The 19,732-nt window shown below is 46.3% G+C and overlaps 7 protein-coding genes and 1 non-coding gene across 8 annotated transcripts; 5 read left to right on the forward strand and 3 right to left on the reverse strand.

Moving 5' to 3' along the window:
* Positions 1–204: 204 nt before the first annotated feature.
* Positions 205–1,203, forward strand: BT62DRAFT_924581 (uncharacterized protein; the record flags this gene model as incomplete). Its single annotated transcript, XM_043184635.1, has 2 exons — positions 205–520; positions 545–1,203. The coding sequence occupies 2 exons, from the start codon at positions 205–207 to the stop codon at positions 1,201–1,203; spliced, it is 975 nt and encodes a 324-aa protein (XP_043033122.1).
* A 763-nt stretch (positions 1,204–1,966) lies between these two features.
* BT62DRAFT_924582 (uncharacterized protein) lies at positions 1,967–2,611 on the forward strand (the record flags this gene model as incomplete). Its single annotated transcript, XM_043184636.1, has 2 exons — positions 1,967–2,167; positions 2,192–2,611. 2 exons carry the CDS (start codon positions 1,967–1,969, stop codon positions 2,609–2,611), a joined length of 621 nt encoding a protein of 206 aa, XP_043033123.1.
* Positions 2,612–6,652: 4,041 nt separating this feature from the next.
* BT62DRAFT_1013662 (uncharacterized protein) lies at positions 6,653–8,909 on the forward strand (the record flags this gene model as incomplete). Its single annotated transcript, XM_043178092.1, has 9 exons — positions 6,653–7,009; positions 7,061–7,123; positions 7,172–7,217; positions 7,274–7,300; positions 7,353–7,413; positions 7,477–8,062; positions 8,122–8,134; positions 8,186–8,672; positions 8,723–8,909. The coding sequence occupies 9 exons, from the start codon at positions 6,653–6,655 to the stop codon at positions 8,907–8,909; spliced, it is 1,827 nt and encodes a 608-aa protein (XP_043033124.1).
* A 2,090-nt stretch (positions 8,910–10,999) lies between these two features.
* On the reverse strand, positions 11,000–11,689 carry BT62DRAFT_1013664 (uncharacterized protein; the record flags this gene model as incomplete). The annotated part of the gene is made up of 5 exons (XM_043178093.1): positions 11,000–11,107; positions 11,161–11,240; positions 11,279–11,328; positions 11,368–11,545; positions 11,599–11,689. 5 exons carry the CDS (start codon positions 11,687–11,689, stop codon positions 11,000–11,002), a joined length of 507 nt encoding a protein of 168 aa, XP_043033125.1.
* A 107-nt stretch (positions 11,690–11,796) lies between these two features.
* Positions 11,797–14,687, forward strand: BT62DRAFT_976702 (uncharacterized protein). Its single transcript, XM_043189242.1, has 9 exons — positions 11,797–11,999; positions 12,058–12,086; positions 12,140–12,204; positions 12,255–12,291; positions 12,344–13,016; positions 13,070–13,263; positions 13,313–13,447; positions 13,499–13,617; positions 13,680–14,687. Exons 1-9 carry the CDS (start codon positions 11,801–11,803, stop codon positions 14,458–14,460), a joined length of 2,232 nt encoding a protein of 743 aa, XP_043033126.1. The 5' UTR covers positions 11,797–11,800; the 3' UTR covers positions 14,461–14,687.
* Positions 14,679–15,814, reverse strand: BT62DRAFT_1013666 (uncharacterized protein; the record flags this gene model as incomplete). Its single annotated transcript, XM_043178094.1, has 5 exons — positions 14,679–14,792; positions 14,830–14,966; positions 15,369–15,494; positions 15,536–15,618; positions 15,675–15,814. 5 exons carry the CDS (start codon positions 15,812–15,814, stop codon positions 14,679–14,681), a joined length of 600 nt encoding a protein of 199 aa, XP_043033127.1.
* Positions 15,348–15,445, reverse strand: BT62DRAFT_t201. Its single transcript has one exon. It is a non-coding gene; the product is annotated as a tRNA-Leu (tRNA).
* A 100-nt stretch (positions 15,815–15,914) lies between the features above and the next one.
* BT62DRAFT_912971 (DUF636 domain-containing protein) lies at positions 15,915–16,223 on the forward strand (the record flags this gene model as incomplete). Its single annotated transcript, XM_043183873.1, has 3 exons — positions 15,915–15,945; positions 15,987–16,057; positions 16,101–16,223. Coding segments are annotated over 3 exons (225 nt in total), but the record flags the coding sequence as incomplete, so codon positions are not given.
* Positions 16,224–19,732: the final 3,509 nt, after the last annotated feature.

Consider the following 19,732-nt stretch of genomic DNA (forward strand, 5'->3'; position numbering starts at 1 on the left):
CATTGCAATCTGTGATCGTGTTCCAGATCTGGGAATGCCGATTGAGTTTGCTACTACATATCAGCCAATGATGTCAATGCAAGGTGGTATTAATATCCAAGCACCTTTCAAAATTGTCAATCCACAGAATGGCGAGGTAGCATTTATCATCTAAATGTCAAAGTCTATGCTAAAGCTGATGATATGTAGCTCACAACAAATCCCATGGATCTGGGATGTCTTCCAAATGTCTTCCTCGCCAAAGTCACCCATTATGCATCGTTATATATCCTGCTGCCGAATTTGGTTCGAAATCTCAAACAGCATGAGGGAACCCCTTCAGTTTCCATCCAGGAGTATGCTGTGCTCTATGAAATATTCATCCAATCAGCTTTACATTATCAGGATATGACAGCAGCTTGTCTTCCTGCTACGTACAGTTCAAAATTGTTTCAGGCAGGAAGTGGGCAGAGTCATCAGATGAGAAAGCTAATGGAGTTGATCCCTAGTGAATATGTGGAGCGATTGCTAGGAGATTTCAGTGAATGACTGGAGCGCCATTCAGATGGATGGGGGATCAGGCACCATTTTCTGCTTCAGTGGCGAGGGATCAAGGCATTGACAGTGCATGACCCAAGCAATGCAACTGAGCAAGAATACTTCCTGCGCCAGGACCATGTATTCAATGCCAACATGTTCAGTACTCCTGGTGATGATGTCTTTGTTGATGTTGCACTTGAGCTGTCTGTGAAGGAGGGAGCAGTTATGTGGTGCTCTGACAGCCATGCAGTTGCACTACAGAGACTACTGCAAATGCATCAGACCGAAGCCAACAAGTGGACGCGTTTCGGTTACTACAATTACAAATGGGATACATGTGCATATCTCACCTCTGTCATAGGATGTCACATCATAACACATACCACACTGCTTGGACAATTCAATGCAACCTTTGCTCAGATGTACACAACTGATAAATGCCTTATCTATGACATGTGGGTGAGCAACAATGCCAAGTTTGTTACAGCAGTTAATCTGATGAAGAAGTCAAAGTACACATACAATGAGTTTCTTGGGAAATTGTATGGTGTCTTTGCAGATGCAGCATGGCATAACGATGTACACACATGGATTGAGGCACAAGTCCCACTGGCTAATGTGGAAGATGTGTTCACAGATGTTTCAGTTGCGAGCTTCTTGGATCTGGTGTATTGTGTTCCATGACAAGACTGGTGGTGAGCCCATTTCTAGAAGCTATGTAATGATGAGGATCAGAGCTAATAGTATCCACAGGCAATTTAAATCTGCCAGAGCTCTTAGATTTGCGACATTGATCCAGTGGCAGAATGAAGAGCACAACACAGACATGCAACACCATTACTATCCAGTCATCCTGACATATCTTGTTGCATTTATGGTGAATTCGCTTCATGCACAGCCAGAAGAGCAATCAGGACACAAGATGTTGATGCATGCCATCTGGCCACGAACGTACTGGCAGGAAGATCATCACATGATCCTTCCATGCATGTGAAAGAGAGACGGGACAGATGAGCCAGGACCATATGCAGAGGGAGGACTCTGGTGGATTCTGAGCAGTGTGATTGCATGGCCAACACGGAATGGAAGTGGTACAAGAATACCACGATGTGAGAGTGTCATCCAAGTGCCCAGTGAGGCAGGTTGGAATTTGTTGGGCATTAGAAAGACACTGAATGAGTTCTGTTCTGAAGATAGTTGCATGAAGCAGCGACAATTGGTGGAATGGAAGCCAATGGGCCAGGTCATAGGGTGCATGAGAAAAGCCAAGGGTCAACCTGAGGGGCCAATGCTGAAGACAGAAAGGCTAGCTCGACGGATAGAAATGCCAGAAAAATCATATGACTACGGGCCCAATCTGCCACCACAGGACCAGATATATGATGAATAATATCCGGAGCATGCTGGGACATTTCTGAATCAAGTACTACAGCAATATGTGTCTGACATGCTGCAGAAGGTTGAACAGGCAAAATGTGGATGGGAGCATTCTCCTCTGACACAGAATGAATGGCAGATGGTCAACATCTGTATCATGAAAGAAAATGATCTTGGAGGAGTGTTGACACATGCACAAATGCATGAAGGAACAGAGAGCCAGTGGGATTCACTGTTTGACAACATCTTCTGGACTCCAAATGAACTGAATGTGAGGAAATGATGGTCTGCACAGAGTAACTGGGGAAAGATAAAATCAATAAAGATGTGGGAAGGATTTGTGCATGATATGTCTTCTTCAAGACAAGTGGAAGACATGCGAAGAGCACTGAAAAGGGCATTTGATGAATTCCTGTGGTGTGTTTGGTCTGATAGCACATGGGTGTGTGTTTATGAGAAGTCGGGAGGGAAACTGATTAAACTGGAACGAGTTCGAAAAGAGGCTCTACCATGTTCAGCAGTCTGCCTCATCCAGAATCCATGGATAGAGAACTGGAGATTTGATATTATGAGTGGCCACATGCCAGCATTGCGGAATGTTGAGGAATGGAGGGATAGGGAGGATGAAGAGGAAATCATGGCAATAATTGAGAGGGAAGAAAGAGAGAAGCAAAAAGAGATGGACATGCAGGAAAGAGAAGATTGCATTCTCTGAGAGTGCAGAGAAGAAGAGGAATCCTCAGAGGATGAAGCAGAGCCAGACATCAGGAGGCAAATAATGGATGAGAGAGAACCAATCACTATGGAAGGGAATAGAGGGATGCTACTGGGAGAGCCCATTGTGTCACCCAGTCAGCATCAAAGTTGACAAAGAGAGAAGGGGAGCAAAAAAAGATGTTGGAATACAATGTCAATAAACAATTATTCACATATTCTGACCATTTCAAAGTATATTGACAAAAGATGTGATATCAAATTAAACAAATTGTTATGGTGCTATTTTCACTCTGACAGATGAAAAGCAGCCTGCAAAGAAAATTGGTCATGTACTGTGGACTGCACATGCTCCATATGCAGATTCTAAAACACCAGAATGGACATATTTTGAGAATCAGTAATATACCGCAGACTGTACCATGGTAGCTATGCAGATTCTAAATAGCAAGAATGGTGATAATTGGATAATCAGTAATGTACCATGGACTGGATATGAGCCCTATGCAGTTTCTAAATGGCAAGAATGGGCATATTTCGAGATTCAGTCATGTACCGTGGACTGGATATGAGCCCTACAAGATTCTAAAACACAAGAATGAACATATTTCAAGAATTGGTCATGTACTGTGGACTGTACATGCTACCTACACCATTTCTAAAACACAAAAATATGCATATTTTGAGATTTGGTAATGTACCGCAGACTGTACATGCTACCTACATGGAATCTAAATGACAAGAATGTGCATATTTCAAGATTTGGTCATGTACCATGAAACAAATGCGCTCCCTATGCCCATGTCATGTGCAAATGGCCATAGACTTGATGTACCATAAAACAGACATGCCCCCTACCAAAGTGCATGGACCATGCACAAGAGGGACCGCTGTGAGTTCACAGTACCAGCCTGTGCATGATCCATCCACAGAGCAAGGCATCTGTCACATTTCATGGTCCCACCACTGCTGTTCTGTGTACCGCCGTTGGTTTAAACCCTAACTTAGGGTTGCTTCTGAGGTTCTTCCGAGCAATCCATGTACTGCCTACCTATAAGGATTGAATGTTCACAAATCAACGCTCCATCCCAATCCTGATATCAATTCTATTCAATCATGATAATATCGGTCATGGTATTCTTAATGGAGTAGGAAGGATCAGGTTTCAAAAGTTCCTGCGCTGAAATGCAGCACTCCATCATTGGTTAATGATGATACTAGTCAATTGAATAATCCCTGGATACGAGCAGAGAGGTTAAAGTATTTGATATTGGTGTCCTTTCACCATATCAACGGAACGGCGAGATGTATGCATCCATGTATGACATTGCAAACCAAAGTGTATTTTGTCCATAGGGAAAAAGGTAAACTGCGGCCTGGGGATTACAAATACGAAAATGACTACAAATTTGATATTCACTTTGCATTTCTTGATCCACTGATGATGGCGACTATTCCTTCCAGAACATGACAGCAGCAATCCTTAGCTTTTCAGTCAAAGTATGAGGATTCCTTCGGCTCAGGTCTATTATGCAGCTAGCTCGGCCGAGTAGATTCTAAGGACAACTCTTGAATTATGAACCAGATTCATTGTGATGAAGATGCTGCTGAGAATAACTATTGTCAGTATAAACCTACTTCCGCTGTCTCACCGTCCTGATTCCCATCCAACAGGTGGTATCCTGAAGAACGACGACTTTGGTGCACATCTTCATAGGCCTTATGAGAATTTGGACTGTTCCCAATGGCGAAAACGTTGCCGAACTCAGTAGGGCAGATTAGATTCACTGACAAGCATTGCCATTCATTCTCGTAGTGACGATCCTAGGGTTCATTTCAGGTATAACCCCTTATGTCCCTAATCTTTTTGCCTCTGATTTTTCTGCAGTTACGCCGCATTTTTAAGCGTTTCCTTTTCTGTATTTGACTGATGGTTCCAATGTCAAGGGGATTTTGAGTCAAAGGATCTCTGGTAACCTATTTTTGCTGTGTTGAATTGCTGATGTCCATGCAGACTACGTTCACAGCACCAGGGTGCGCAGTTATTGAGTATTCAGGCGTTAGAGGTGAGCATCTTGCCATTTATCGTCATCTTTTCCTCATCTCCATTTCGTTTAATAACGAGGTATGATGACGCTTCGTAGGCGTCATGGATCTCGTCCGAAGTACATCCTGTTTTTTCATTCACTTTTTTCTAATGCCTGGCTTTTATTCTAGGATATTACCGATAGTCACCACTAACAATGCCATCTCCCTGAAACAACGCCATATCGTGGACCTAGTTTTTGCTGGGATTTGATGCATTACATATGAACAATACGGCATTAGAGCGCCCATTCCTTGTGAACAACGCTGGAATGGAATTCCATTCGCATCCGATCTTTGGATAGGCACTCCCTCACTTTGCTCTCGGAAGAGTGAAAGCCCCAGCGCTCGCCCTGTTTTCCCCCGTCTCTTTCACCACTGAAGATGCCCTTTAACTCACCGATCGAACAGACCTTCTTATTGGATCATACGTAGGGAATATTATATTTCTTCTAGACCGGCTTACGCCTATGTACGGTAGGAAATATATATTTGCAAGCGAGGGGAGCGAAGTGTCGGCACCGTTCCTCCCATTCGATGGCGACGGACAAGGAAAGAGCAACCCTCACGAACATCATTCTCCACAGCTCGAAAATTCCCACCTACCGTTATTCCTGCAAATTAGACATCATAATGATCCTCCTTTGAACGTAGCGAGGATGAAATCAGCGACGCAGCGCCTCGGCAAACGCCGGAGTCGCATGTGTTTCGCAGTTCCCTTCTTTCCGTCACGTTCTGCCCGTCGGACGCTGCCAGTATCTCTGCGACCGCCGTATCTCCAGCGATTGTTCTAGGTGCGGGAGCAGGAATGTGGGTTAGTAATCAGAAGGTGATTTGTATTCTGTTTATCTGTTTTCTTTCCGTCCGAGCGATATTAGGATCAAGCGAGCCCGTGTAACGGGGTTAAATATCCGTTCTCGAGAAATGTCTCACTATGTATAGAGCGTTTTTTTGGTCTCCAATCACTCTACGACGCACAGCCCGTTGCCTGGATGTTCCAGAAATCATGTGCTCCACCGCCGTGTTTATTCGGGCTCGGTCAATTACAGCGAGCTCGTTTCGAAAAAATCTGTTTGATGCACTTCCAAGACAGCCACACCCATCCCTTTGCTCCGCATTTACTGTGGTAGCTCATCTGTAATACAACCCACGTCAGCACTGCTCCACTGACATGGTCTCTCGGATCATGCGCAGTATCGCGTCTATTCGTCAAACTGTCGAATATTCAGAACCGAATGATCCCGGAGATAACCAGCCGATTATGCGTTCTGCATCATATCATTGACAGATGTGGGCGTGGGCTTTGAAGCGACGCTGAAGCCGCAAGTCCGACGCTCAGTAGAACTTCTTATGGTCGGTCCTTGAGGATATTGCTTCAAGGGACCAGGTAGCAATGTTGGTGCCTAAGATGCATCGACTTCCATGGAGACTTCCGAGGAATATATCCTCAGTTACTTTTGGCTCTTATGATACTCAATGGTATGTACTCTTTTTCAGGCATTTGCTTTACGATTGTGTCGCCCAGTCACATTATCGAGCTTTGCCCTCCAATACGAATATCACAACTGTCCTGCATCCTCGAAGCGCTGAATGTCCAACGTCAATCATCGACCCTGCAAGGCCTACTAGACGCATATCACACTTCTGTTGGACTTCAAGATCGAAACCTATACTCTATACGTGAAATGAAGCGCTCTCTGGCGACCTGCATTTTTGAAGGAAAGCTACTCTCGTCATATGCTCATTTACATCGAATTTTTCTTCCATTTATCTGTCAGATACCCACCACTTGATAGAATTTCCAAAGTATAAAGGTACCCCTACCCGGCCCTCGGCACCGCTTTTTAATCTTTGTCCATGCCGGCCCAAACGGACCCCGAGCCGTTAAGAAAAAAATCATAAAAAGACCCTTCTTTTTGATGCACGCCTCCCGCAACCCTGTACACTCTTTTGACCTATGACGGCGACAATCGTTCCGACTCTACCTCACGAACACGGACCCACAGCGTTATCTACTGCAGAAACTGTTGTAGAGGACGGCGAAAGGACTTTTATTCTTCCGGAACTGGCTGCCGACATACCGCAAACTACCGTCCCAGCAGATGCCTCGGCATCGCGGAAGCATCCAATCAAGGAAGAGACCCTGGACCCTAACACGACATCGGAAGTCATTCCGCCAGAACACAAACATCGTACTTTGGTGCTCTGCTTCGATGGGACCGGGGATCAGTTCGACGCGGACAACTCGAACATCATACAGCTCATCTCGTTGCTGAAGAAAGATGACCGGTCGAAGCAGATGGTTTATTATCAGGTACGACTTGATGAATGGGCTTGTTACAGGCCTGATTGATGCTTTTTTCAGTCTGGAATAGGTACTTATACATCGCCCCAAATTGCGACCCCTTTCATGTCGAAGATATACAAGGTACGATCTGCCACTTTGGAATTCTAGCGCTGATGTGTTGTGGGTTAGACTGTTGATGTAATGATTGCCTGGAATCTTGACGCTCATGTCATGGGTACCCTGAGTGTGTCTTATCTTGTGGCCCCTACGCTGACATATTATTGCTTTCAGCGGGGTACGAGTTTTTGATGCAAAACTGTACGTCGCATTCATTTCTATCGGCAAATCATCACTCGAATAAATCGTCTAGACCACTCCGGTGATCGCATATGCATATTTGGCTTCTCTCGGGGCGCGTACACAGCTAGGAGGTAGGTAGACCATTGATTTCTTTCGTATTGGGATATTTGTCTGATGTTACGTTAACCCGCTAGTCTCGCCGGAATGATCCACAAAGTAGGCCTACTCCCAGCAGACAACTGGCAGCAAGTACCCTTCGCGTACAAGATGTATACTCGGACAGACGAGGTTGGATGGGATCAGTCAACGGCATTCAAGCAGGCCTTCTCTAATGATGTCCAGATCGAATTCCTAGGCGTGTGGTACGTCCCGGCCAATCCATTCCTCCGTGAGACGTTTACTAACACCAATACGAGGGATACGGTGGATTCAGTGGGGCTCATACCAAAACGACTACCGTTTACGACTTCGAACACTATTCTTCGAACTTTTCGTCATGCCGTCTCGTTGGATGAGCATCGGGCAAAGTTTAAAGCCAATCTTTGGAACAGACCTAGTGCGAGGGAAATGTTGTTGGGCACGTCAAGATGGATGACGCAGAATTCCGGTCAGAATACGAGCCAGTCGAGTTCTTTGAAGACACGCAGAGGGTCGAGTGAAGAGCGGAAGGAGTCAGAGATTGAATGGACTCCGCAAGTCGACGAGTTTATGAACAAAATGGAGAAGCTCCATTCTTCGTCTTGTGGAAAACCGACTGATATTGAGGAAGTGTGGTTCGCAGTGAGTTTTTCTTCATTTTGTGCCTTGCATCCTTATTGATTGATTTCTGTGATGCCAAGGGATGTCATTGTGGTATGTGCTTCCGTGATCTACAAAGATAAATCGAAGTAATGAATATGACAGACGTCGGAGGCGGTTCCGTGAAGAATTCAACGCGCTATTCTCTCGCACGGATATCGTTACGATGGATGATTCGAGAATGCTTCAAAACGAATACGGGGATCATGTTCGATTCCCAGCGTCTCAGACAGCTAGGCCTCGACCCTACGACGCTCTATCCCTTCGTAACGCCAAGGCCGCCAGCCCTTCCCGTCGAATCTGCCATGATCCGAACAGGGTCCCCAAAACCGCCGCTAAGGCAAAGGCTCGTATCTGCCTTTCGTCATCGAAAGTCTCTTAGCGGTAGGCCTGGTTCCGAGGGCGAAGCACATGCGGCCGCGCTACTCGCGGAGTACCGGCCTATCGGAACAGAGGAAGAGGAAGAACTCCAGGACGCGCTGTCCCCCATCTACGACCAGCTCAAGCGTTCGAAGTCTTGGTGGATCCTCGAGGTGATCCCGATGGAGTTCCGGCACCAAAAGGGAGACGACAAGTGGGCATCCTGGTTTGGGTATGAATTCTCCTCCGTTCGTGAGGCGTGGAACTAAATGGGATTTTCAGGCCGAACCTTGCCCGTCCTCGGATCATCCCGAAGCAGTCGAATGGGGTCAAGGTGCATCGTAGTGTTAGGATGCGGATGGAGGCTTTCCATGAGCATAATCCGCAGAAAAGGTACAAACCGAAGGCGCATCTGAGGGTTACACCGATTTGGGTGGACGATCATGTACCGGAGGCAGATGAGCACTAGAATTGAAGACGCTATGTTTTGTTTTGTTTTTTGCTTTGTATGTTTTTTTTTATCAAGGTTTTAAAAGCGCTACGATCACATTGTTTGAATTGGTGATGACGCCCCTCAACAGGAAAAGATGGGATAAGCCTTGGCTATATCAGCCTCGTTACCGAGACTGACACGCTGATGACATACATAGATGTCATTGAGACAATTCACTTCAAACCTCTGGAAGGAGGATACGAACAGAGCCCGCGATACAGGCCTGTTTAAATGTCTCTCGTGTACCTCGACGACGTCTTCGAAAATGCGCCAAGCTCGTCGATCAGTTCGGTGACGCCACTGCCTCGCGTCGGAGATGGTGCCGCCTGTTCCAAACAAGGGCCAAGTCTGTACCCACGATGGGACGGCTGATGACTTGTGAAAAGCGGTTATCTGTATGTTCTAGACCCCTCCCCCTCCAAGAGCTGTGGTTTTAGCTATACGTGATAGGGGAATGGGGCCCCAAGACTCTGAGAGATGTCGGGAACATGTAGTAGTATTCGAACAGCCATATGGTCGTTTACTTGCAATAATAGATGAAAGCAGCCACTCCGGATCTGTATGTAATGGTTATTTCTTGCAAAATGAATTGGAGCGGAGCCGGGGGGCGTCAATGAACGTAAAGTATGAAATGTTGATGATGATCTTGAGAATCCTTCTAGCCGTGTGCTTCACAACAACCGCAGCAGGGCCGTAGTCGATAAATAGGCGTGTGTTTAGCGAGCTACATTGGGTATATCGGGCTCTGTAGTTTGAAGAGTGTACTGAGGAGCTTGGAGTGGGTCTGCCAATAGGATCCGCTCGTGCCAGTGGGAACGAGCAGTTATCTCTGCTGTAAAGTCGGGATATGCCTGCTGAGCGGCAATCTCACGTTGTTATCATGCACCATAGTGACGTATTATTTGCCCCCACCCCCAGTTGACAGTGGATTGGGCAGAACCGCGGTGAAATAACGAGATGTGCAGTCGACGTCTTTGTTTAGGAATGAGGTTTTGTCTGGGTGTGAAGATATATGGAAATAAATAAGGAAGGGCAATTAGAATAACAACATACCTATGTGAGAGCAGATATCTGTCGAATGTCCAGCAGAATAACACTCGCCGCGAATGCATAGTGGACATTGAGACCGAATAAAAAGGCAGTATGGTGTAGATGGTGACGTTGGCCGTGGGATATGCCTACCTCCTGAATCAGTTGATGGTGGTGGTGAAACATTCCCTAGAGTTAAAAATAGCGCGCGTCGAACGGGAATTGGGGCGACAGTGAGAATTCCAGCAACCCCATCAATGATAGAGTTGATATAAAAACATTGGGAGTGTGGCGAATCTACGAGAAAGAATACGTCTAGTCCATGGGATATACGAGGGATTCCGTGTACAGGGCTGAGAGAAATTTATTGATATCTAAACTACATGAAAGTCAGAAGGTGGGGCTCGTCCGGGTGGTAAGAGGTTGATACGTTAGTAGTACATAACAGGATTTGGATGTAAGGACCAAACAAATTTCTTGCTAAACTGATTGACCTAAAATTGAAGGAACTTTTTCCAATGCAGTCATAGAGAAAACAGCATCGATTGATACGGACAAGTTGCCGGCGGGACCGTGATCACACATTCCCACGTCAAGTTTTTTGTTCGGACGTCGATCTCGACGCAATTACAAGCACCACTCACAAGGTATCATTTTTAAAGTCTATCGTCAAAGAAAGCAATCTAGCTCTGGGTACAGACTAAAGCCCTATTTCTTGGAGGTCTTCACTCAGGAGATTGCTATTTCTGCGAACATTTTTTTCAGGCTGTTCATTGAACTCTACTTGTGGATTTAGGTAAATGGAGATAGCCATTATTCCCGCTAGTCTGAGGAGCTGTTAGTATTGCCGTATTCTTACCTCACGGCCAAATTTTCCCGTGTGCTTAATTCCTTTCGGAGAAGGAACCATGTGGCTCTTTGGGGGTCCGATATTGTAAGGGGTCTCATAATGGATTGTAGAAAAACTGCTTCCTTTCAAAAGTAGGATGGTCCTACAACTAGTTTTCCTGGATATCCGAAGCCCTACCTGTCAGGATTCATTGTGATGCATGATCTCCCTTGGCGACCGGTCCCGAATTTTTAACGATGAAAACAGCCACGATGCTATAGGAAGGAAAAGGCACCCAAATAGAAGGATCGCTGACCTGCATCAATTGAAATTATGGATGTATTGTAACGAACAGCAGAAATAGCTTACCTCCACGGCTAACGGCGGTTTACAATCAAGTCTGCCCGTCTCTTTTGAAATATTTGCAATGGTGAAATGTGTCAAATTCCCTTTGATACGAATTCAAGGTTAACACTGGACTACTTACAGGCGAAGATACCGTAATGCGAGTCCGAATGCGAGTCCAGATCGGCCACCCTCGATGAAGACGAGTACGTTCAAGCTTTTTGAAATTACAGAACAGTTGTGTCACTACCAATTGTATTTAGAAATTGATTATCGACGTAATTGGTGCTTGCATCCGCCAGCCGAATGCCCTTCTCTTGGTTACGCGTTTTTAAGCGAGCTCGTGTTTTCACTTTATAATCATAGTGCAAGGGTGCCTGGTCATCAGCGTTCTCGTTCGTGCCAATGACTGCATCTTACCTTTGGATATCGATGCGTCTATTTCCATCGGTCATTAGATACCGTACCGAATTGATTTCTTTGCCGTCTCCCGGACAACGTAACTGGCTCGATCTACAGATGTAGATCGTGATGGGTTTAAAATAGACGTCATCGGTCAAACCTCATGGATGATTCAACAGACCGGAACATCCATGAATGGCGGAGTAACACCCCCTTAATCTTTGCCTTCGCTTCCATTTATATTGCATCTTCTTTATCAGCCATGTCCCCTCCACCTTCGCCGTACGACTCCCCAACCTTACCTGCCATGGAACCGGCCCCAGAGCTTAAGGAAAATGGAGATCTCTCTCTCATACGTGCTCATCGAGGGAACGTCCCAACATTACCACAAACAAAGTACTGTCCCATTTGTCCCGCAAAGTTCACAAGAACGACGCACCTGTACAGACATCTTCGTTCACGTAAGTCTTCGCGCTATTAGGACGTTGTCGAGCTCGATTGACATATCTCCTTCTCAAGATTCAAATGAACGTGCACATCATTGCGAGGTCGGCGTTCTTCGGGGATAAAGCGATTGTATGCTAATTCGAAGTTATCACAGCGGTGTGGTGCAGAATTCACCAGAAGCGACCTACTGACTAGGCACAAGAGGACATGCGGCGATCCGTAAGCGGTCGACTTCTCAGGCAAATAGCGAACTGAACAGGATATCATAGTTTCATTACTCGTCGATCTCGCCGAAAGTCTTGCCAGGTTTGTCTCAAAGTATCATTTTCCAGTGTTCATTACCTCAAAATTCGCTTAGGCTTGCGCAGATTCCAAAATCAAGTGCAATCTCGAGAAGCCATGCTCAAAATGTGTTTCTCGTGGCCGGAAATGTGTCTACATCAATGATCCAGCGGACTCCCGCGACAAGAAGAAGAACGTCAAAAAACGTCGCCCAAAGAAGCCCGTTCAGACGAAAGAGCTTCCTGCTGAAAGTTCTTCAGAATATCTTTCATCGCCGACGTTTTCATCCGATTCACTTCCATCTCCTCACAACAGCGAGATATCACCTACAGTTCATTCATTGGCTGCTGATAGTGGCCCGTTTTCCTCGTCTACTCCCCTAGCGTCTTCCTCCTTATCGGATGCCTTTGACGCTGTCACGATTATTGATGGTGACGATGAACTACAACTACATGATCCCCTGGGGAAAATATTCCCCAATAGCGTACTTGATAACCTCCTCGAAAAGTATTCCTTCTCTTCTCCAGGCACAACACAACCGCCACAGGACCGGGACCTCTCATGGTTCGCAGCAAACGGCACCCCTGGTCTAAGCGGCGACTACTTTTCCTTTATGCCGATTTCCCTTAGCCCTGATTCTACGCCGCCGGACTATGAATCATTTATGCGTAATCCTTCGCCTACTTATACGGCATCTCAAGACTCACTCGGCACCTCTCTGCCGCTCGATACAGAAAAACAGCAATACCGTCAGTGCCCACGTCCCATAATAGCTTTGATGGCTGACAAACCCTCTATCTAGTATATCTATTCTTTTCGGCGTTTTGTACACAGATCCCTTTAGTTCACCCGGGTTCATGGACGATAGAGGATAAGCCTCCCGTTCTTGCCCGTGCGATGCAAGCATGCGGTGCGCTGTTCCTCAAAACGCGCCGAGCCGTAAATTTCATAACCGAGACTTTGTCTTCGACGCGGGATGCCCTCATCCATGAATTTGTAAGTTCTCAATCTTGGCATTAATATATGTCTCTGATATCTTACCCAGACCAAAGTGCCATGTAGCCCCAAGGAGCAGGATTTCCTGATACTTGCCGTTGTGTTACTCCAGACTATTGGTCTCTTCCACCAACGTTCCGATTTTCGGGTTTCGTCTAATGTATATCATGGGATGCTAGTTATGGTATGTCTATTTATGCAGGACTGGCTCCGCCTCTGACCAAAGCATTCCTAGATGATCCGCCGGACAGAAGCCATCGCTCGCTCACGTTCTTGGACCGCATCTGATTTGAATGACCCTTTTGTTTTGGAGCAGACCTGGAGGGACTGGGCGCTCCACGAAACTGTGAAACGGTAAATCTTAATCGGTTCTGCATGGCTATCAACTGTTGCTGATTTCGCAATGCCATCTGTAGCGCACTATTACTCTCATATCTCCACGATTGCTGTCATTCTGTCTTTTTCTCGATGCGCCCGTCGTTTCAGACTGCGGAATTTGACATGAATCTTCCGTGCGACGAGGCCATATGGAAGGCGGAAACTGCTGCGGAGTGGATTGATCTGTTGCAGAAACCATCGCCGTACGGTCTGGGATCAGCTAGACTATACGGTGTCGGGATGCAGCAAGCTCTGGCTCATCTCGGCGAGATGAGACTCCCGACGTCACTGACACCCTTAAATCCCTTCTCACAGTTCATTCTGATTCATACCATCCTCCGTAACATCTACTACTCCTACTCGGTCTGCGATTCGGACAGTGCCTCTTCTACTTCACCCGAGCCGGTCGGCAATGAAGACCGTCGAGGGAGTCAGTTTGCAGCCCAATACACTTTGACGAACTGGCTTCGCATGTGGATGTCCTGTCCGGAGGCGGTGAAACCGGAGGATGGTGATGAGCTTGATGATGATGAGCCACCTTTTGCGCAGAATGCCCTTCCGTTCTATTGGCTGGCGCAAATTTCACTCTTGGCTATCCAAGAAGGTGGGTCTGCTTGGACTGAAGGAGCCGTGGAGAGTAGGTTTCATGTTATGAAGGAGTGGCTGGATCGTATTCGGTTCTTTTTGCGGAAAGATAAAGAGATTCCTCCGCATTTGTGGGAGGAGCTGATGGTGATTCGACGGCAGGTCTCGCAAGTTGAGATGACGGCCTTGGAGGACCATCCTGATGGTCTACTTTCTTTCTTTCCCGAGCACTAACTAATTCTGGATATGACATTGTTATAACTTGTATGCATCTAGATGCCTAAAGGTCGGTATCTGTATTACTTACTGTTCGATGTACTACTATTCAAAGCTGTCTCATAGATTCATGTATGCCTTATTTTCTTTCCCTACTACCTGCATCCCTGTAGACAGAGATCAAAGTATTGTATTGTATAGATATTCATTGCTTTTTTCGGGTGAGAGCCCGATTATCACCGTTTACAATCAGGGACCGACCTGTTCATCATCGGAAGGACGCATACTCCTGCAAATCCCAAGGCGCAGAAGAAGCTTAGTGCGAGACGGGGGAACATGGTGACCTGTACCTAACAAGAGTGATGAACATGAAGTAATGATGAATACGATGTTCGGAATGACACCGGGGGCTATTGAACTCAACTCAATGGCAAAGCGAAGAAAGGTTGAGCGATTAGGAACATACTGCCGGGGGGGTCGACAATCTTGCGGCTGCGGCAGATCCGGGATCAGCCTCCGTGCCACTGCGTTATATTTATATAAGTGCCCTTTTGATGCAAAGAGTTAAGGTTTGTTCTTACTGTATTCATGAATTTGCACCGGCAGTGGGCATAGTTACAGTCGATTGCAGGTATCATCATACGAGCGGCATGCTCAGACTCTGGTGAATTCAGCTTGAGTGGACCGTACCTTATGTGGACACCCCGTTTCCTGCCTGAGTATACTGTGGACCTGTTCGACTGATTTGAAACCTTTCAAAGTTTAAAAAATGAAAGCATCGAGAAGAAAAATCTGGCAAAGAAGCAAAAGAAGTCGGAATAATTTATAGATGGTGTCCCAAAAGCATTATTAAGGGGCAGATTTGGAGCCTTGGATCTTGTCACAGGAATGGCATATAAAAGGCGTGACAGAAGTGGGATTCGAACCCACGCCCCGAAGGACCAGATTATGTGAGCTTGGATTCGCCTGATTCTGGCGCCTTAGACCGCTCGGCCATTCTGCCGGTAACGACTCGTGATCTGTCAAGGATACTTTCTCAATCTCTGACGTCCCTGTCCTCCCAAGTGTGCTCGCCTCAGTACTCTCACCGCACAGGTGATATCATTTGTAAGTGTAACGTCAACGTTTTCTCCGATCTTCGCGTGTCTGTAATCTACCAACTGCGATTTCTGAACTCTATAATATAGAGAAGCTGCCACTGCGGTGCTGGTAGAGTCCATGCTGCTGTTTACGTCGGGGCCCGTTGGGATGCCATAAGGCGCGACGGTACAGTGGGTTTTAGCTCTGTTACTGTTCCATCCACCGAAAAGTCGCTGGTGCCGGTGGTGGATCGATCAATTTGGGGGGACATTCGGATACTTTGGACGTTCATCGAGGGTAGAGGGGCGTCTCAGGTATGCTGCAGATCGTCCTCTGGGTGGCGATGGGCTTACTACACTTTGTGTTGACAAGGCGGTACTCGACAGGGATACGCCGTGCTTTGGGTGTATGATAAGAATTGGTGTTCTTCATCTTCTTTGAGTTCTGTGCTGCGGTTCCTGGAGATTCTTGTAGGCCTGAATTAATCCATCCATTCGTGGGATCGGTATACTTGCACAGTCCCCGAGGAGTGGGTGTGTTATTCGTTCTTCGGTCATGGTTTCGACCCCCGTTTCTAGATCTGCGTTAAGATGAACGTCAAACCAGATTTGGTCCGCCTCCCAGAGGGGGACAAGGAGATTTACGATGATTATGGGCCGCTTTCTTTAGCAAAGTGGCACAAGAAACATAATCTGTGTTGAAACCTGAAGGTGATCCTATTTTTGTCTTACTCTCTTTGCTAAGGATTTATTTTTGGCTTTGTACGAGCTAGACTTGATTCTGAGAATGTGCAAACCGGACAAAATTGGGTCTAAAGTTACAAGAAATTTCGCGTTTCACACGGGCGTGCACCTATTTGTGAGCAAGCTCGGCAATTTTTCTTACTGAAATGTTTGGTCATCTAGGATTTTAAATAATCATCCTTATGGTTCTCCCAGGGTGGGGGTCTAGTCTCTTAGCCGTGTGGATTTGTGGACGAACACCACTAGCGGGCATCGCATATACTTGTGATTTGTTTCTTGGAAGCCCAAGCGACCGTCACTGTGAGAAATTTTGTGAACGGCACCCTGTTTGTGGTGGATTCTCTCAGAATCTGGCTCAGACACCCATCTTTGATTTTAATCATGCTTGACGTTGTCCCGCGATTGGTGCCTGGCAGCGAAGTTTGTCCGAAAGCGTTTTCCATGATACGGCCAACGGTTGCGACGTATATTTTTATCATTGTATTTTTGGAATTTGTTTGTCACCGTTTTACAACTGCCGTAGGGTTCACTCGTTGTCGGTGGCTTTCATTCTGGATAAGGTATTGGAGCAGGAATAGAACAGATAAGAATAGCGTGTACATGGAATGTTCAAGTATGGAGCTGTATACTGTAGTGAACATATCCGATATTGGTTTCGAATTTGAGCAGTATGCCAAAAGTCTTGAATTGGCCAAAAGACCCTGGCGGAGATTGGAAATGCGTGAGAGCAATATCGAGCAGCTTCGAATCGTGGATTGTCTAGTTGCAGACATGTTATGCGTCTGACCCTCAACCATTAGGACGTCGACGTGGTTTTGTAATCCTTCCCAGTGGCTCGGTGTGTTTCCTGGGTATTTGGATTCAGAAAGATATTTTTCGGGCCCGTAAGATCAAGATGGGCGGTCCACAGTCGAGACCAGAAAGTGGAATCCCAGTTCGTCAGTGATTCCCCTGATTTGGAGAATCTAGGACAAATTGCAGGCTCACGGATTAGGCTTTAAGACTGGTGGTCCTAGACAGCGGTGATTTTCAGACATTAATAAATCAGCTCGAATAGGATACTGGCGAAGATACGAAGTGCGGATTGTAGGTACGTATCCTGGCCTTGAGATAAATACAAAATCTTTGTAAGAGGATGCCGAAAGAAATGACACAGAGCGCCACCAACAACGAGATGATAGTTCCGGTGCACCGTGGTTGTAAAAACGACGAAAAAAGAGATTTCAGCTCGGATTGCCGGTAGATATTTGTGCCCAGGTTGATAGCTCGAAATCTACAATCGTAATCAGAATTCGGGCCGGGAATGCGGTCACATGATGAAACGTGTTTCTAAATCAATATTCCCACGATCCGAACTTCCTTGACGACGGCGTTTTCTTCCTTTCTCCCGCGACGACTAGGTCATTTCTGTGTCGAACAGCCCGTTGTCGAAGCTTGCGTGGAATACTGTTCATACTCAGCAAGAGGCCTCTATCTACCTCGTCGTCCCCTAGCAACAGCAACAGCAACAGCAACAGCAACAGCAACCGTCTCAACAGAACAAGAACAGGCTAATCTGGAGCCAGCACCATCCAAGGCCCGACGCACAAGCGTTGAAAGGCACTGATTTCATCCAAGTCGATACCCAGGACGTATACGAAGCTTCTTTCGATGAGATCTAGATCACCGCTCCCCAATATCCTTTAAAAGATGCCGACATTTGAGGATCCAACGACGAGCAAGATGGATATCAGCGATGTCGACCTTTGTGAGGTCTTGGATGTATTCAGAGATGGTCGAGGTGTGGTTGATGGAAAATCTCTGTCGAAGGTGGGTTCCCATGTCCTTTCCATTGCCGCGATATCTACTGACAAATGCTTTGTCTAAAGATACAAACTCTTACCGTTTCTCCTGCAGTCGTCATCCGTGACCGAACAAAGTTGATTGTTGTGAAATGTGTCTGCAAGCCGTGTGAGGAATTGGTGAGTACGCATTCCCATTCTGCATCTGTTTTATCGTATTGAAAATCGTCTAGTCACATCTCAGCACAACGAACTTTGCGCCACTCAGTCACGCATCATCCATCCAAGTACTTCCTTGCTTTGACATAGGTGGCAGCAGGGGCCAATGGTACGGTACATGTTCCTATTATCTTCTGTTTTCACATGTTTGTGGGACTGTTGACGCTTAGGCGTATTACTAGTAGTCTATCTTGTATGTTTATTTTGATTTTGAGTCTCATCAATTGACATTTACTACCTCATAACCAAGATGGATATTGCGCAAGAGTCTATTGAGAACCTCACCATAGTCAAGGGGCGAGCCGCGCCTTGACCATCTTCGTTACGGCTTCATCGTATTCGCCTCGATGCTACTGACAACGAATATCGTATTGAGTATATCCATTCGTCTTCATGTAAGTTTCATAGTGTAGTGTCATCTATGCTTGTTCTAGGAGTTGAGAGGACGTGAGGAGCGGTAGTGGATGAGGAGTGTTCTTAGGAGCGAGGGGTTGGGGACAAGACAAGTCTTTGTTTGGACGCCAAAGCTCTCTCACGACGGCCCTCAAGGGAAGCCGTGCTCAAGCCGGCACAGGTGAGTGTATGAAATACAAGAGGCTGTAACTAGAGTATAACGAAAATGAAAAGGGAAAGCAGCAAGGGTGGGTGCGAAAACTGCTCGAAGTCAATGACTATCAAGCTCTATGTGTGAGATAGGGAAGAAAGAGGACGAGGAAATTGCAATGACATGGATTGGCTTTATATTTCCGAGGGCAAGTGGCATTTGGTCTTTGTCATACACATTGATGACAGGAACAAAGGCAACTTTGGTGCCACCAAAGGTAAGGCCATTATCTCTTGCATAGACGACATTCAAAGGTATTTGAATGGTTCATGTGGACTCTGAACGACAGGAATTAGCTGAATTATCAACCTCCAATCCAGCATGCTCAATTTCTTTTCAATCCTCTTCCCGTCACTAACATCTCGCGAAGGTCACATGAACATCGACAGCACGGGAGAATCTCTCACGGCCATAGCTGTGGGTGACGATAAGGTGAGAAGATATCTAACTCTTGATGGTCCTTGTTCTCCGACGGGAAGGATGAATTCAAAGAATTCACGCCGGTCATTCTTGCGCATTCCTGATATTCTCGTAGCTATGACTCCGGTCTGGCATCTCGTTGAGTATATGTATGACCTTCCCGTGGGCGAGGTAGGTCAGTATTTTGTGACTTTATCTTTGCTTTGTTTATCACTATCTGTCTCGTATTCTAGTGCCTTGCATGCCGCGAACGTTGGGCTGTAGGCACATCATGATCTACCGGTCTTGTTAGCCCGTTTTAATTGTGATGGTCGTCGGTTCGCTAAATTTATACCAAGGCGAGATTACACCTCCATACACCGCGTGAAATCTCACTCTGGTACCTCAGACGGGGTCGCGATAAGGTGAGAAATTTAATTCTTGACGTCCCTTGTTTATCGTGG

Source organism: Guyanagaster necrorhizus (genome assembly GCF_019112545.1).
Source record: "Guyanagaster necrorhizus MCA 3950 unplaced genomic scaffold BT62scaffold_66, whole genome shotgun sequence".
NCBI lineage: Eukaryota > Fungi > Basidiomycota > Agaricomycetes > Agaricales > Physalacriaceae > Guyanagaster > Guyanagaster necrorhizus.